General features: G+C 51.8%; 1 protein-coding gene across 1 annotated transcript; it reads right to left on the bottom strand.

The window, feature by feature from the left end:
* Positions 1-2551: 2551 nt before the first annotated feature.
* Positions 2552-10662, bottom strand: SLC29A2 (solute carrier family 29 member 2). Its single transcript, XM_007461947.1, has 12 exons — positions 10459-10662; positions 10126-10207; positions 8532-8692; positions 8159-8298; positions 7639-7773; positions 6934-7031; positions 6628-6712; positions 5942-6078; positions 5575-5680; positions 5391-5476; positions 4322-4521; positions 2552-3675 (listed from the first exon to the last, which is right to left on the bottom strand). The coding sequence occupies exons 1-12, from the start codon at positions 10485-10487 to the stop codon at positions 3564-3566; spliced, it is 1371 nt and encodes a 456-aa protein (XP_007462009.1). The 5' UTR covers positions 10488-10662; the 3' UTR covers positions 2552-3563.
* Positions 10663-17316: the final 6654 nt, after the last annotated feature.

The raw sequence follows: 17316 nt of genomic DNA, 5'->3' as shown, positions 1-17316 counted from the left end.
GACCGGGGCACGAACCCGTGTCCCCTGCATCGGCAGGCAGACTCTCAACCACTGCGCCACCAGGGAAGCCCCTAAATAAATATTTTTAAAAAATTATTGCAACTTTGTTTTGTGACCTAATATATGATCTTCCCTGGAGAATGTTCCGTGTGCACTTGGGAAGAAGGTATATTCTGCTGTTTTTAGGTAGAGTGTTGTGTGTATGTCTGTTTGGCCTGTTTGGTTTGGAGTGTGTTCAAGTTCTATTTCCTTGTTGATCTTCTGTCTAGTTGTTCTATCGTTTATTGAAAGTGGGATCCTGAAGTCTCTATCATTGTAGAGATGTCTGTTTCTCCTTCAATTTTGTCAATTTTGGCTTCATAGTTTTTAGGACTTTGTTGTTAGGTGTGTATATGTTTATAATTATTATATCTTCTTGATGGACTTACGCTTTTATGAATATATAACAGCCCTCTTTGTCTCTTCAATGATTTTTGAATTAAAGCCTATTTTTTCTGATATTAGTATATCCACCCCAACTGTCTTTTTTGGTTACTGTTTACATAGAATATCTTTTTGCATTCTTTAACTTTCAACCTATTTGTGGTTTTTGCTCTAAAGTGAGTTTCTGGTAGATAGCCAGCATATCGTTGAATCATTTTCAAATCCATTCTGACAATCTCTGACTTTTAATTGGAGAGCTGAATCAATTTACAAACCAGGAGGTGTCCTCCTCATAAAAAGGTGAGCAACTGGAGGATAAGGACTGGCCTTGCAATGTTTGTGTCCCTCCACCAAGCCTGTCTCAGTGCCCTCCACATAGAGCCCTCTCCAACTGTTTGCTCATGGACACTGGCTGCTTCTGAGGGAACCTGGGCCTGTTGGCAGAGCTGTGTCAGGCTGGGGATGTGGCGGTGGCCAGGGGGGCTGGGCATCAGGAGAGGGATGAGCCAAGTGTAGCCCATCAGCCCAAGTATTTTTCTAACATCAAAACCAGCTGCATCCTGATCTGATGGGAAAGTTGGGCTAGGTATACAGGGAATGAGGACAGGAAGAAGGAATTCCATGTTGTGACATCATAAGGACATCTTTCTGGGCCCATCGTCCAGTGCTCAGCCCAACCCGGCTGAACGCGGACCAGTACCACTGGGTTCCCCGGGATGGCTGGGTCTGGCAGGTCTAGGGAGCTTTTGGGTACAACAGGCAACAGTCTCTGAAGGTAGAGAAGGAGAAGGGGACCTAGGAAGTACTGGGGTCCTGCTCCCACCAGTCCCAGCCAAAGGGTACAGCTAGGCCTAGTGGTCTGCACAAAATAATCCCAGGACTACAACTACCATTTAGTAAATGGTAGTCTGTACTCCAGTGCTTTCTCCAGGACTGCAGTCTCCAGGAATCCCAGTTCCCACTGCAGGGAAAGGGCCTGGCTTCGAACCCAGGACTGTGGGTCAGGGCACATGCACTTAACCACCAAGTTAAACGGCCTCTAGAGGCAGCAGCCTTCTCTTCTGTGTGCCTTCTCCTCTCTCTAATCCCCTGGTTAGGCCTCAGCCCTAAGGCCCTTCAGCATTTGTCCCCAGCCCACTGCCCCAGCCTCATCCTCTCCCGTCCCCTTCCTCACACCCTAGGAGTTTCTGCTCCCCCGTGACCTGCTGCCAGAAGTCCCCACTGTTCCCTGAATATTCCGTGTCCATGCCTTCCACATTTTCTGGTACCTCTCCTGGGACGCCCCTCCCCCACCTCAGCCCAGCAAGCTCATATTCATCCCTCAAGGCCCAGCTCAGGAGACACCTCCTCAGGGAGGCTTGCCCCAACTTCCCAGTGAGATCACTGGCCCCCTCTTCTAAGAGTTTCATATTACACATTCTGCAGGGTCCTCACAAACCCCATCACAAGTTACATTCTATTTCCCATGGCCTGGGGAGGAGGGTCACAACTCCTTCGTTTCAGGGTTGCCAGACCAGCCAGAACCTGGCACAATGAAAAAGGGTCGAAGGAGTGTGGCTTTATTTCAGCTCCCAAGGTCATAGCTTGCCTCACTTTCCTCTTTGGTAGCAAAGCAGCCTCTGGCTTCTGAGCAGGGGCCCTGCACTGGCTCAGCGCCTGGCATATAATAGGTGCTGAGGGAATGGTCACAGAAGGCAGGAGGGCAAGTGGGCAGAAAGGCTGCTGCGTGTAATCTCAAAAGCCCCTGCTTTTCTTTGTGCTGGGCAGGGTAGCACAGGTGTGTGGCCAAGCAGGCCTTTCCTCCAACCCTGTGGAGAATTGGCTGACTGCCTCTCTGAGTCCCCGTTTCTGAAAAGGGGGAGCCTGGGGAAGCAGAGGACACCGGTGGGGGAGAGAGCGATAGTCATCCATGCGGCCAGACACTCTGCCCGGGAGCACAGGGCTCCTTGCAGGCCAGTACCCCTGGGCCATGATGTGGTCAAGAGGGCCCAGCGCAGGGATGCCCACAAGTCCCTGCCCCTCTCAGGGCCTTGGTCATCCCATCTGTCAAATGGGTACAATCATCCCCACCCCACCCAGCTCATCAAAGCCAATAGAGCTGAAAGCACTTTGGAAAGTGAATTCATTGTACAAATGGAGAAGGTTATTATTAGACCCAGGAGCAGGGTCAGAGAGAAAAAACAAGCAAAAAGGTGGAGTAAGTGCTTAGGGCTCTCGCCTTGAGCCCCTCAAGGAAAAGGAAGCGGGCCGTGGGCAGGAAGAACAGCACCTACAGGGAGGTGGGGGCTGGGTCCTGGCTGTGCCAAGAACTGGTCACTTCCCCCTGGGACTCGGTTTCCTCACCTGTACAGAGGGGAGCACAATCCCTGCTGGCCTCCCTCCAAGGGCCTCAGTGTGGCTTCAGTGAGAGAGCGGGTGCAGAAGAGCTTTGCAAACTGTAAAGTGCAGTGCACACATGCAGGCTAACTGCAGTTCTGCGACCCAGGCCCAGATGGGCTCTGGGGAGTGGACACAGTAAATGCTGGCGACGAAAACCCTGTTTGAGGCCCAGAGGGTCCTTCGAGCACCCTCAGATCCTGAACTCCTTCTCCCTGTCCTTTCAACTTCCCTGGAATCCTCTGTTCTGGAGTCCAAGAGACTTGACCATGGGGTCACTGAGGCCTGGAGAGAAGAGGAGCTCCTGTCCAGGGCTGGCCCTCACTCCCACTCTGAATCTGAAGCTGCGGCCACACCAGCTACACAGTTGGCAAGTTCCCACCTGTGGCCTCTGAGCCCCGGCACTTGGCCAGTGAGTTTCTCATGATTAACAAATGCACTCCTGATGGTGAGGAAGGGCCATTGTCCTCGGCCCTCTTTTTCATGATCATCACCCTTTCAGTGAGGTCTGTGTGCATCTAGATAGTCTGTCTCTGTGCGTCAACTCCACTCCTGGGGAGGGTTAGAATGGCAGGTGGTGAATTCTTCCTTGCAGCACCCCAGGTGGCCACCAGCCCAGGAAAGAGAGCAGCACCCGCCTCTTCCTGGGACCCTCGGACCGCGGGGCCCCAGCCCAGCAGAGGCTTGAGCCTGGCCCACCATTCCCCCTGTGCTGGGTCTCAGCTCCGAAGAGAAGATGCTGGGAGAGTCCTGGACGGAGCACTTCAGAGCAGCGCCTTGAGGAGGAAGGAGAGCGAGGCTCCACAGGAGAGCCCCAGAGCCAGGAAGAAGGTCATGAGGGCGCCGGCCACCTCCCTCTCATGTGGCAGCACCTGCCTAGAACACACAGGAGCAGGAGCTCTTAGAAAATGTCAGGCCCAACCTGGACCCAGCCCTGGGCCCTCCGCCCTCCTAACAACAGGACGCCTGAGTTCTAGTCTGGGCTGACCCAACCTCTGGTCGCTATAATTAGGCCCTTCTCTCTGGACTCCAGTTTCCTGATCTGTAAAATGGGGCCACTGGACATGGACATCTCTCACGCCCCTGGGGCCTAGATGCAACTGACTTCCTTCCTGGCAAAATGTCCCCTACCTGGTCCTCCCGGTCACCTCTGCTCTCCCTGGATTCTCAACTCCATCTTCCCTAGAGTAAATAGCCCAGGAACTCTGCTTGTGATCAAAACCTTAGCTCCCTTGCAACTGAGAATTTGGGAGAGTAGCTGGGCCCTAAGGAATGACAGTCCAACCCATTTATTTCACAGATGGTGAAACTGAGGACCAGAGAGGAGGCCCTGAAATCAGTGCCTGGGCTACTTTACTGGGCAGGAACCTCCCCAGCCAAGTCCTCCTCTCCCCAGCTCCTGGCCTGGGACCGGCTCAGCAGTTAAAGCCTGACATGACAGGTGGCACCAGTGAGGCCCCTCAAAGAGCTAGCCCACCTCCCTGCTCCCAGACCCTCCCCCCCACCTTCCCATCCCCCAGACCTGGGCGCCAGGCACATGGTGAGGGACACCAGGTAACCATTTGAAACAGCAAAAAGCAGCATGAAAGTGATGAAGTAGGCGTCCTGTGGGAAGAGGATGGGCAGCCGGGACCTCTCGGGCACGTGGCACAGCATGAAGAGTGGCACAAACAGGATGCGCAGGCAGACCAGCAGGGGCAGCAGCCGGCTGTCTTTGTCTGGCTGCGGCAGAAGGTTGGGGTGAGGGTGGTCCCTGGGAGCAGGGTCTCTGCTCCAGGGACACCCCAGATAGACTCAACTATCACTTCCCCTGACCTACTCCATGTGTGCCAGTGAGGACCCAGCACTTGGGCCTCTGGAGAGCGAGCAGCTGGGCCAAGGCCACCCAGCAATCAAGGACCAGCCTGGGACTAGACTTTGCCTCTCCTGAGCTCCAGTTCATGCTCTCTCCATGGCAGGACTAGACAAGCAACTTCGGTTTTCAACATTGGTGGCTCTGAGCACCCCTGGGTTCCAAAGACCCCTTTGGGGAAGATGGGTTTGGACGCTGGGGATCCGGGCCCCGTCCTGGCTTGGATGCACAGCTTGTGGGATCTTAGTTCCCTGACCAGGGATTGAACCTGGGCCCTTGGCAGTGAGAGCTCGGAGTCCTAACCACTGGACCGCTGGGGAATTCCCAGAGCAGCTACTCTTTGATCTACTTTATTTGTTGTGTGTCCTTGGAAGATTTCATATAAAGCAGCAGCATCTTGGCTAAAAGCAATCTAAATACTAAGAATCTTGTCTGACCTCCCACGTGGTGCAGGAAACTCCACATAACAGTCTCTAAGCACCAGGGCCTGGGCCCTAGGCTGGATGCTGGAGACACAGGTCAACTGGACAAGGCTTCTGCTTTCAAAGAGTTCACAGCCTAAGCCCTGGCTTGCATATCTCCAGGGGCCAGGTCCTCACTGCTAAACCAGCCAGCTGTTCCATTACCAGACCCAGACCAGTGGGACTGTTGGGACATCACCTTTCTGTGCTCTTTCACACCCTCTGATCCCCGACTGCTTCCCCAAACCATCAGATCACCCCAGCCTAGGTGTGCTCACCCACAGGAAGTAAGAGGTCAGGCTGCGTCCCAGACAGTCCATGACGTTGAAGAGAAGGAAGCAGCAGATGGGGTTGAAGAACTGACCTGGGAGGGAGAGAGGGCTTATCCTGGTCCTGGCTGCCCTCTTCCCTCTCTGCCCTTCATTCCCACTGCCCTGTCCTCTTCCGCTTCCCAGCACTCACTCCACTTCCCAGGGCTGGTGGAGCTGGTCACCATGGCTGTGATGGCTGGGAAGACGGACAGGGTGACTGTGAAGACCAACACAAGGCACAGCGCCGTCAGCCAGATCTGGGGGTCGGAGGCAAGGGTGTGAGCAGGCGGGCAGACCCAGAGCCCAACACGCAGCCAAACCCTCCTGCTCAAGCCCTGGCCCAGGAACAGGGCACTGGGGCCTGGCCCAGCATGTCTCTGACCCACCATGACCCTGTCACCTTGGGTGGACCAGGTGAGTACAGGCCCCAGCGCATTCTAAGAGTCTCTGGGGAAGGCTGGAGAGAGCAGCCCTCTCTTCCCCAGGGGTGGTGGTTGGGGGCTATATCCAAGCCAAACCTTCTGGAAGACAATGAAAACTGAAGGTTTTCCTGGCTTCTGGGGTTCCTCTGGCTCCATCTCTGTCTCCTTCTCAGGGTCAAGATCCAGAGTCAGCGCTGCCCTTTGGGGGCTGTTGGGAATCCCCTTCTTCTCATCTGGGGCAAGAGGGGAGGGCAGGGTCATGCCTGTGACCCACGCTTGTGACAACGAGGCACAAGGGAAGGAGATTCCAAGCAATTAAAACAAGTGACCCTCCACCAGCCCAGGGTTCAGGCAAAGAGAATTAACAATGGAAATATGCCGAGCTACTATTTATTAAGCCCATACTTGTGCCTGGCAGAGTTAAGCACCTTAAATGGATTATTTCACTGCCATTGCTTTACAAATAAAGAAACTGAGGCTCAGAGGGGTTATGTGACTTGACTAAGGTCACACAACTTGGGTGTTATGAAGCTAGAATTCAAACTCAGACACACTAGGATCTAGAACTTGTATGCCTGAAACTCTACTGCCTCCCCATTTTATAGAGGAGGAAACTGAGGCCCAGAGGGCAAAGGGATGACTTTAATCCCATTGACTTCCCTTCAAGATCTTCTGCCTCTGATTACACGAGGCTACTAGGGATGAGGGTTCTAGTTGGGGACGGAGGGGAAATGCTTCCCTGTGGTGGTGGCTCCACCTCCCTGGCAGGGTCCCGGGCTCACCAGACTTGAGGAGCTCAGCTTTGGTCTCCAGCTCTTGACCTTGTGCCTTTGATGGTTTCTTGGCCAGGTAGTAGCGGGCAAACTTCTGCAGAAGGAAAGCGTTGTCCCTGCCTGGCTTGGCTGAAGTGCCTGGATCCCTCCCCACCCTGTTGACTTAGAGGCTGGGGTCCCCCAGTGGCTGACTCCTTTGGGGATCAGGGCTGGGCCCAGGTCCCCGCTGCCTCCTTTGGCCTCTCTCAGGGCCTCAGACTCAGGGCTGTATCTGTGATGCTCTGAAGTGGGCCTTGAGCCCCATACCAGGCTCACCAGGTGGGGCAGGCTCAGGTAACACACGATGGACGTGAGGATGCCCACGCAGGGCGTGATGAAGTACCCCAGGGCGGAGGTCTGGGCATCCACGCCACCTGTGCAGAAACTTCAGCTGCAGAAGGGAGGTGGCTGGTCCACCAGCTCCCGCAGGGCTAACAACTCTTCCTGCTTCGCATTATGCATGTCTCAGATTCACCTCCCGGCATCTTCCATTCCTCCCACTAACAAACTGGCCCAGCCCAGCCCTTCACTCCTCTCACTCTTCCCCGTGTGTCATTTTTGTTGAGCACCTACTATGTGCTCATTATTACTGCATGCTCCTTATAATCTGAGGATGGAGCTATAATAATCATTCAGGTGGGGAACCTGACACAGGTAAGTGCCAGCCAATGCTGGAACCGGGATTCAGACCCAAGTCTATCTGAATCCCAAACCTGTCCCCGCTTCCCTCAACCTCAGCCTACTGCCACATGCCAGTGCTGGCCTCAGGGATCCTGCCCCTGGCCCCAAGTTAACCCAATCCTCACCTAGTCATTCTCTCATTGTATAAATCAAGAGCCCCAAACCCAATCCCCAGCTCCCCCATCATCCCATCACCTCCATCTCCACCAAAGCCCAAGGCATCCTGCTCTTGGCACATTCTCTCTGCTCCCCAGAATCCCAGAGGCCACCCCTGCCCTCCAGCCACCCAAGTCTACTCACTGGCCATGGACATGAGCATGGCAAGAGCAGCGAAGATCCCAGCCAGGCCTTGGCCGCTGAGGAAGAGGGTGCTGTACGTGGAAGGCATGGTGCCCAGTTGTCCGAAGAGGCTGCCCTGCAGAACTGCACAGAAGGCTGTGGAGGGACAGGATTGGGGGCCGCTGCTCAACTAGGCAGGCCTTGGGGGCTCCCTGGAGGAGGGGTTGGCAGTGTGCATAGGGGACTCCGGACTAGGTTGGGGAGGCATGTTCCGATGTAACACCCCACGTTCATCCCTCCTCCGAGGTGCAGCCCTAGGTGTGAGGGGCTAGGGGCCAGGAGACCTGCTCTTAGGTCGCTGTGGGGCCTTGGACGAGTGACTTTTCTTCCCCCCTGGGCCTCAGTTTCTCATCAGGGATACGGGTGATGCTACTGCTGTCTTCCCTTCTTGGATACTTTGGGCCCTTTCAGTAAAAAGAAGAGGCTGGGCTGAAGCCCTGGGGGGCTGGGTGGGGAGGTGGGGAAGGGCAGCGGTGCTCACAGTTGATGAACCAGACAGAGGCCATGGTGATGGAGAAGAAGGGCTCGGGGCTCATGTCCACCTTGACCAACACCGCCGTCAGGGTAAAGAGCAGCAGGATGAGCAGCAGGCTGCCCAGAATCCGCACCGTCTCAGGGATGCTGCTCAGAACGGAGGAGGGCAGCGTGGGCATCGCTGGGCCCAGGCCAGGTGAGGGGAGGGGGCAAGAGTCTCATCCCAGGGCTGGACAGTGGGGGCTGGGGAGAGATGCAGGGGGGAGGGGAGGAAGCATGGGAGGTCTTCCCTGGGCCCAGATGGAGCTGCCTCAGCAAAGGTGGGGAAGGGACAACAGAGGGATGGCCTGGCATTGAGCCCAAGGGGCAGGGCTTCTCACCACTGGTACAGGAAGGAGTTGAGGAGTGTGAAGAGCAGCAGAGGCAGCTGGGACAGCAGTGTCACCCAGTTGTTGAAGTTGAAGGTATCTGCAGGGCTCGTGTGGTTGGTGCCCAGGGTCTCGGTGGTGCCGTTGGCCCCTGCCAGACGCCCCTGGAAGTACTGCCAGGATGCCAGGGGAGTGGGGTACAGGGTCACCCTACAACCTATCCTCAGGAACCCACCAGCCTTCTCCCTCTACCTCCTCCCAGGCTTGGGATTGCTCTGTTAACTTCTGCGGGACTGACTCTCTGTCTTTGCACCGTCCCCAGCACCTGGCACACAGTTGGAGCTCGATGAACGTGCATTGAATTGAACGGCTGAAGTCTGGGACTGAGCCCAAGCACTAAGAACTCCCTACTTGGGCTTTGCTTCATCTTTGGATCACCCCTCCTCTCCTGTGCCCTGGCTCCAGCACCCACCCCCACTCCTGCAGCAGCTTCCAGGTTCCCAAGTATTTATGGAGCTCCTACTGTAAGCCAGGCTCTGGCCCAGGTGCTGACCAACTGCTTTCTCTCTGGAACACACATCCTGCCACGACTCTGCTTAACTCCCCTGCTCCCCGTCCATGGCTCCCTGTTGCCTGCAAGGCAAAGCCCCAAGGTTTTGGAACAGCATTTGGGGCCCTTCAGAACCAGACCCTGGTCTCCCTTTTGGGCCCCATTTCCTGTTCCGTCCTGCTAAGCTCCAGTCACCCCAAGCTCTGGCCCTTTCTCTGAATAAGCTGGTACTCTCCTACCTCTCGGTGTCTTTGCAAGGCTGCTGTCTCTGCCTGGAGTGCCCTCTCCCCTCCTACCACTCCCCTCCCCCAACACAAATGCTTTACCCAAGTTACAAATCACCTCTTCCGTTAAGCAGAAGGAATTGCTCCCTCCCCTGGGGACCCACAGGACTCTGCTCCAAGCCTGGGATGGCACGTGTCATGTTACATTATTTATATTTCTTATGCACCCATCTTGCTCTCAAGACCATGGGCTGATTCATCTCTGGGTCTCCAGGGCCCAGCACAGAGCCAGGCACTAAAGAGGCATCTGGAAAGTTGTTGCATTTAATATATAAGAATAACCCAGTCCCAAAGAGAACACAAGCCCCACATTCCTGCCTTCCCTTGAAAGAATGTAAGCTCCGTGAGGATAAAACCTTCCTCTGCTATGTTTCCTTCTGTACCCCCAGTGCCAGGAATTCTAGGTGTACATTAACTATTTGTTGGATGAATGAATGTAATTCATGCTATTTCAAAGAAAACCAAAGGCTTGGATAACCCAATTTTTGAGTGACTAGCAAGGAATAATGACAAACAGGGGAAGTAGGTGGGTAGCTCCTTGCTGGTTCCACAGGATTCCCCTGACCTGGTGGCCTTGCCCCTCTAGGATCTGGGCATCCCTCAAAGCTTGGTCGTCCTAGCCATGAGAGAGGCACCTCCCCTCTCTGAGGATCCTGCCTCAGCCGATGAACGGACATAATGAGGAATCAAAGGCGGCATCGTGGGGAAAGGCAGCTGGAGGGAGGGACGGTGGTTGTGACCGTGGGGCTGTCACTCCAGCCACGAGTCTCACCGGGATGGCTGTGATGAAGAAGTTCCAGGGAAGGAGGGTGCCCAGCCCCAGGATGAAGAAGCTGATCCCGACCAGGTGGTAGCTGTGAGGATCATTCAGAAGGTCACCCGGAGGACGTCCCGCTTCGGCGGCCCCTCCCACCTCCCAGGGCAGCTCCTCCAGAGAGCGGACTACAACCCCCATCACCCAGGCTCAGGCACCCGAGGGAGGCGGCTGACGGGAGTTGTAGTTCCAGCTGGTCTGCTTTGCGCTTTGGAGAGCCCGAAGGGAGCGGGTCTGAGCTGCCCACGGCCACCGGATCCCCATACGCACCCCATCCGGTCCCCAACTCGCCTGTCCTGCGGGCCGTCTCCTCGCGCCATGGCCGCCCAGCGGGATGCGCCCGGGTGGGAGAGAGATGGGGAAGCCGCACCTGCACCTGCTCTGGGGCCCGTGGGCGGAGCCGGGGACCCAGGAGACTAGGTCTTGCAGGTGGTGGACAGGGGAAGAGGGGGTCGGGTCTCCCCGAGTCTGGAGCGGGGTAGGGGGAGGCTGGAGCCGGGCAGGGAGCCTCGGGCCGATTTCGCCTAGTCTCAGGCTCCGCAGGCTCCGACCTCGGCTCCGCCCCCGGGGCGGGGACAGAGGGTCGCACCACCCCTCCCGGCCTCAGGACTGGGGACTCCAGACTCCCGCGTCTGACCGCGGCCCGACCACGCCGTCCCCGGACCCCAACGCACCCCGCGCCGCCCGAGAGGCGGTGACCCGGGAAGAGTCCCCCGCCGCCTCCCCTCTCTGCGGGCGCTTGGCCCGGACCAGTGCGGGCGGGGTGGGGGGAGGTAGTGGGGAAGGTGCCCCCCCACCCCCCCAGCGGAGTGCTGTGGAACTGACCTGGCTCAGGGTCCTCCCGGCTCCGCCAAGTCGGAGGTGGTGCCGTGGCGCTGCTAGCGCCGGCTAACTTGGGAGACCGCCGAGGGGCCGGGTCGCCGCGCGCCCGCCAAGCCCCGGCAGAGGGTGTAATCCGAGAGCGGCCGGTGCCGGGGGAAGCCAGAGAGACCGTCTGTCGCCAGCGGTCCTGGCGGGCTGCGCCTAGATGGGTCCCCCTGGAGGCAGAGGGGAGGGCCAAGTGCAGGTGCCGGTCTGGAAGACAGACGAACAGATGGCCCCTTCTTCTCCGGTGGGTGCCTGGGGAAGCGCCGGGACTTTGGGGCGCACAACGGAGGGGCGAGTCCCTCCGGGGCCTCCAGGCGGGTTTCCCGGTGGCGGTGTGGCTGAGCTCCGGAGCAGTGAGGGGCTAAGCAAAGGGTCCGGAGGAATGGGTGAGCCGGAGGTGAGCCCAGACCCGCTCCCTAGCCTCGCCTGGTGCCCTCCTACCACCGCCGCTTAAAAAAAAAAAAAACTTTCGGCGGTCCCACGTCACATCTTATCAAACATTAAGATGCATCCACTTCCCATTTGTTTCCGTTAAAAACTTTGAAAGATGATAGACCATTGCCCTTTTGTAATTAATTCTCTCTAACTCATATAATTTACGAGTGGGTTTGTTTTCTCTTCAATCGCCATGCGTATTGGGGATGCTGGAGAAATAAGAGGTTTTAAATCACAAATTATTTTGATTAGTAATGACATTTTTTGGCCATTTCCAGGTTCTTGTGTTTTGTTTTGTTTTGTTTTTCTCTAGCCGACTGTGAGTATGTGAAGCAAAGACTGTACTTACCTTTTTTTTTTTTTTTTTTAATATTTATTTATTTGGTTGCACTGGGTCTTAGTTGTGCCAGGCGGGCTCCTTAGTTGTGGCTCGCCGGCTTCTTAGTTGTGGCATGTGAACTCTTAGTTGTGGCATGCATGTGAGATCTAGTTCCCTGACCAGGAATTGAACCCGGTCCCACTGCATTGGGAGCGCGGAGTCTTAACCACTGTGCCACCAGGAAAGTCCCTACTTACGTGATTTACTGTTTATTGCAAACATCTAGCGCCGCTGCCCGGTACATAGCAGGTGCCTGATAAATGTTTGGTTAATAAATGGATTGCAGTGATATACAAATGATTTTAGGGAGAACAGAGACATCATTAAATTACAGTGAATGAGAAAGTTATTCTCTCTTCAATTTGCTTTCAAGCTTTCGGAGTACAACAAGGGGGAAAGTCTCAACTGCGGTGCTAGCATGTTTCTAACACCTGTTAATCTCTCTCTCTCTCTCTCTCTCTCACATACACATAAACTGGCCTCAGGGCTTCTGCTGACAAATTTACCTAAATAGAGATTAATAACATGTTAATTCTATCTATTTTTATAGTTACTTTATTTTTAGGGCCACTTATGCTGGTTTCCTATTTATTATAAGATATACTTTTCCTTGAAAATGAATTTATTTATACACTTAATGGGGGGGGCACAGCTGTGACACAAGTTTCCATGGAAGTACATGAGGAACTGAGGTTTAAGGAACATTGCATTTGTGAGGCTGTGAGTGAAGACGATGAAGGCGTTTCACCGAGAGAACAGCCCGTACCACGGTCAGGGACATAAGAATGCCAACACATTCTGGGACATACAAATAGATTCCTTTGGCAGGCATGGCAGGAGGAGGGGACAGAGCTTCTGTGACAGCCTGTCTAGTTATGACCGGCCTGAGGGCTGAGTAAGGAGTGTGGATTTCATTTTAAAGGAGGGGTTCTCCACTCAATCAGACTCAGTCATCCTTCTAAGAGAAAATATTTTGTTACTATCCTGCAGTGAAATTCATCTGTAATAAAACCTATCTATATACGCAAAAGTTAATGTCAATAAAATACCCTAATTGTACTACCCAGGATAGAGAAAAGTATCTGGTAATAAAATAATGTGTGTTTGAATATGTTAATGCTCAGGCACAGTGAAGCAGTCAGATTCTGGCCCCTCTTTATAAAACCACTGTTCATGCAATGGCTGTGAATGCATACACAGTACAGGCGAACCGGCCACTCCAAGACCTACTAGTTTGCTATTGGTGATATGATTTTCTGAAATGGTGACCAAGTCTTGGCAAAATTCCAAACAAAACAAAGTGCAGCTGTCCCTCTACATAGAGAGTCGCTGCGTTACTGAAAAATGCTGTGTATACTCGAACCTTACAAATAATACATTTTATCCGTACATGAAATGTGATTAGTCTAAGAGAAAATTATCAACATGGTTTTCAAAAATAAATAATAGATTTTATTTTTAGTACTGTTTTAGATTTACAGAAGAGTTGAGTAAATAATACATAGAGATCCATATACTCACCCTTGCACTCCATTGCCCAGTTTCCCCTATTACTAACATCTTGTGTTAGTGTGGTACATTTGTTACAATTGATAAACCAATATCAATATATTATTTTTTTTTAATAAATTTATTTATTCATTCATTTATTTAATTTTTGGCTACATCGGGTCTTTGCTGCTGCACACGGGCTTTCTCTAGTTGCAGTGAGTGGAGGTTACTCTTTGTTGCAGGGCGCAGGCTTCTCACTGTGGTGGCTTCTCTTGTTGCAAAGCACAGGCTCTAGGTGCGCGGGCTTCAGTAGTTGTGGCACACGGGCTTCAGTAGTTGTGGTTCACGGGCTTAGTTGCTCCGCGGCATGTGGGATCTTCCCGGACCAGGGCTCGAACCCGTGTCGCCTGCATTGGCAGGCGGATTCTTAACCACTGCGCCACCAGGGAAGCCCAATATATTATTATTAACTATAGTCCGTAGTTTACATTAAGATTCACTCTTTGTGTTGTACAGTCTATGGGTTTTGACAAATGTATAATGTCATGTGTCCACTGTTAACAATTTCATGTAGAATAATTTCACTGCCCTAAAAGTCCCCTGTGCTTTACCTATTCACACCTTCCCTCCATCCCCCGAACCCCTGGCAACCACTGATCTCTTTACTGTCAATATAGTTTTGCCTTTTCTGAAATGTCATATAGTTAGAATCATACAGTACATAGTCTTTTCCCAACCTCAGCACTACAGACATTTGGCTGGATAATCCTTGGTTGTGGGAGCAGTCCTGTTCATTGGAGGATGTTTAGCAGAGTCCTAGACCACACCCACTAGATACCAGTAGCACCTTCCCCCAGTTGTGATAATCAATGTCTCCACACATTGCCAGTTTGCCCTGGGGGCAAAACTGTGCCTAGCTGAGAACTGATGTTCTGGAGTCTTTGTTCTCAACTCTGTCAGACCCAACACCCTCCTTTTTTTTTTTTTTTTTTTTAATATTTTATATATATTTCTCAGTGTGAATTAACAAATCAACATTCTGGTTTATTTATTTATTTATTTTTTAAATTTTTATTTATTTATGGCTGTGTTGGGTCTTCGCTTCTGTGCGAGGGCTTTCTCTAGTTGCGGCAAGTGGGGGCCACTCCTCATCGCGGTGCGCGGGCCTCTCACTATCACGGCCTCTCTTGCTGCAGAGCACAGGCTCCAGACGCGCAGGCTCAGTGATTGTGGCTCACGGGGCTAGTTGCTCCGCGGCATGTGGGATCTTCCCAGACCAGGGCTTGAACCCATGTCCTCTGCATTGGCAGGCAGACTCTCAACCACTGCGCCACCGGGGAAGCCCCTCTTTTGTTTTTTAATTGAAGTATAGTTGATTTACAATGTTGTGTTAGTTTCAGGTGTGCAGCAATATATATATATATATATATATATATATTCTTTTTCAAAATATTTTCCATTATAGGTTATCAAAAGATATTGAATATAGTTCCCTGTGCTATACAGTAGGTCCTTGTTGTTACCTTTTTTATATGTAGTAGTGTGTATCTGTTAATCCCAAACTCCTAATTTATCCCTCCCCTGCTTTCCCCTTAGTTAAACATAAGTGTGTTTTCTATTTACAAACATTCTATTTCTGTTTTGTAAATAAGTTCATTTGTATCATATTTTTATTTTTTAAATTTTTATTTATTTGTTTATTTTTGGCTGCGTTGGGTCTTTGTTGATGCGCACGCGCTTTCTCTAGTTGTCGTGAGCGGCGGCTACTCTTCATTGTGGAGCTTGTGCTTTTCATTGCAGTGGCTTCTCTTGTTGCGGCGCACGGGTTCTAGGCACGCGGGCTTCAGTAGTTGTGGCTCGTGGGCTCTAGAGCATAGGTTCCGTAGTTGTGGCGCACGGGCTTAGTTGCTCCGCGGCATGTGGGATCTTCCCAGACCAGAGATCAAACCCGTGTCCCCTACATTCTTAACCACTGCGCCACCAGGGAAGTCCCCACACTCGTTTCTATCTTCCTCCTTGACATCTCCTCTTTGCTGATATGGGCCACGAAGGATTGGGGATTATTTGTTGCCACAGTATAACACGGCCTCTACCATTGCAGCTCTAACTTGTCAAGAAGTTCTTCCTGTTACTCTATTTAAAATTCCAAACCAATTTCCCCATCCCACAACCCTGCGCTACATTTTCTTTTTCCATAAACTTAACACCTCCTAATTTTCTTTTTCTTTTTTGGCCACGCCACATGGCTTGCAGGGCCTCAGTTCTCCCACCAGGGATTGAACCCTGGCCACAGCAGTGAAAGCCCGGTATACTAACCACTAGGCCACCAGGGAACTCCCTCTCCTAATTTTCTTAGACAGTATGTCCGTTGTTTGGTCTGTCTGTCCTCACTAGACTGTAAGCTTCACAGGGGGAGAAACATTCATCTGGTTGGTACACTGATGTATCCCAAGTGTCTTGAGCAGGATTTAGCATAAATATTTGTTGAATGAATGAATAATGTTTTCCTACTTGTATACAACAAGTTTTTTTCCCCCAGGAGTGTTAATGGGAATCTTTCTGTATCTGTGGAATCTAGTACCTTCAGGATACAGCTTTGTTCTATCCTTTCATGTGATTCCTCCTCTCCTCTAGGACATGTGTGCTTTTTCCATCTATGAGCTCTTTATACATAAAGGCCATTCCTTGTTTTGGAAAAGTGTGATACTATATCTTTTAATATTTTTACTGTGCATTGTTTTCTGATCTCTTCACTGGGAATGCCAGTTATCCTATGTTTGACTTCACTTATGAATCTTCCATCTCTATCATCTTCTTTATAATCATTTTACATTGTTGCTCCCTCCCACTATGTTCTGGCTCAGATATAGGAATCTTACTCAATTCCAGCCAATGAAACCAGTGGGATAGACCTGTAGGGGAGGGTGTCTGTCAGAATCCCGGGACCAAAGCAGATAGCACAAACTGGGAAAACAGTATTATCTACAAAGCTATGGTTTAGAGAAACAAGGGTCGGAGAGCAAGAGCAGAGGGCCATCACCACACCTCAGCCTGAATTTAGAAAGTGGGAGCTGTATGGAGAGAGGGCTCCAGTCTTTGATAAAGAAACTGCCACCAGTCTATGGTGGCCCAGCAGAAATGGAGCTGGGAGGTTTGAATACCTCGAACTCACTCTCCTGCTGCCTTCTATTCTCTTGCCAAGGACTCCTGTTGGCCACATTGCCTGGCAACAAATGGGCAAAGGAGCCCACTGATGCTATTGTAGAGATCACCCTCCCAGGGTTTGAAGCAAGCTAGAGAAGGTGGCAAGTGGGTCTGGAGGTGCAAATGGAAAATAACCAGTACCAGAGATTTGGTGGGGAGGAAGCTTCCTCTCTTCTGAGAAAGAGATCCAGGAATAGAAAGACCCGCTCGCTTTCTCCTCTGGATACTAACCACTGACGTCAACTTCTCCCATTCAAACGATGAACCTCATGCTGAGCCTGGCAGAGCAAAAACATGGGATGATCCTGAGTCCTTGACGATATTCTCAGAAGTTTAAATCAACCACCCTTCCTCTGGATTTCCCCATCTGTGAGATACTACATTTAATTATTTTTAAACCACTTTGAGTTGATTTTCTTTTACTTGCAGCTGAACTCTTGTTACATGGATGATAGTGAGCTGCCTTGAGTGGCTTCTAGCTACTAATAAATAAAGTTCTATGGATTCAAATTTTCTATTTATGGGTGGTGCTTGTGAAACCTAATAACACAATCTTTTTTTTTTTTTTTGGCTGTGCTGTGCAGCTTGCAGGGATTGAACCTGGGCCAGGGCAGTGAAAGTGCCAAGTCCTAACCACTGGACCACCTAATAATACAAATTCAGAACCGGGTAAACATCAGTTCTAGGAATGCAATATAGAATAATGAACCTCTTATAAATCAAGGTGTGAGCAGGCATAATTCACTGTCACCATAACTGGCTGTTGTAGGGAA

Source organism: Lipotes vexillifer, unplaced genomic scaffold (assembly GCF_000442215.2).
Source record: "Lipotes vexillifer unplaced genomic scaffold, Lipotes_vexillifer_v1.1 scaffold1129, whole genome shotgun sequence".
In the NCBI taxonomy this organism is placed as follows: Eukaryota; Metazoa; Chordata; class Mammalia; order Artiodactyla; family Lipotidae; genus Lipotes; species Lipotes vexillifer.
This window is presented reverse-complemented; position numbering and strand designations above follow the sequence as displayed.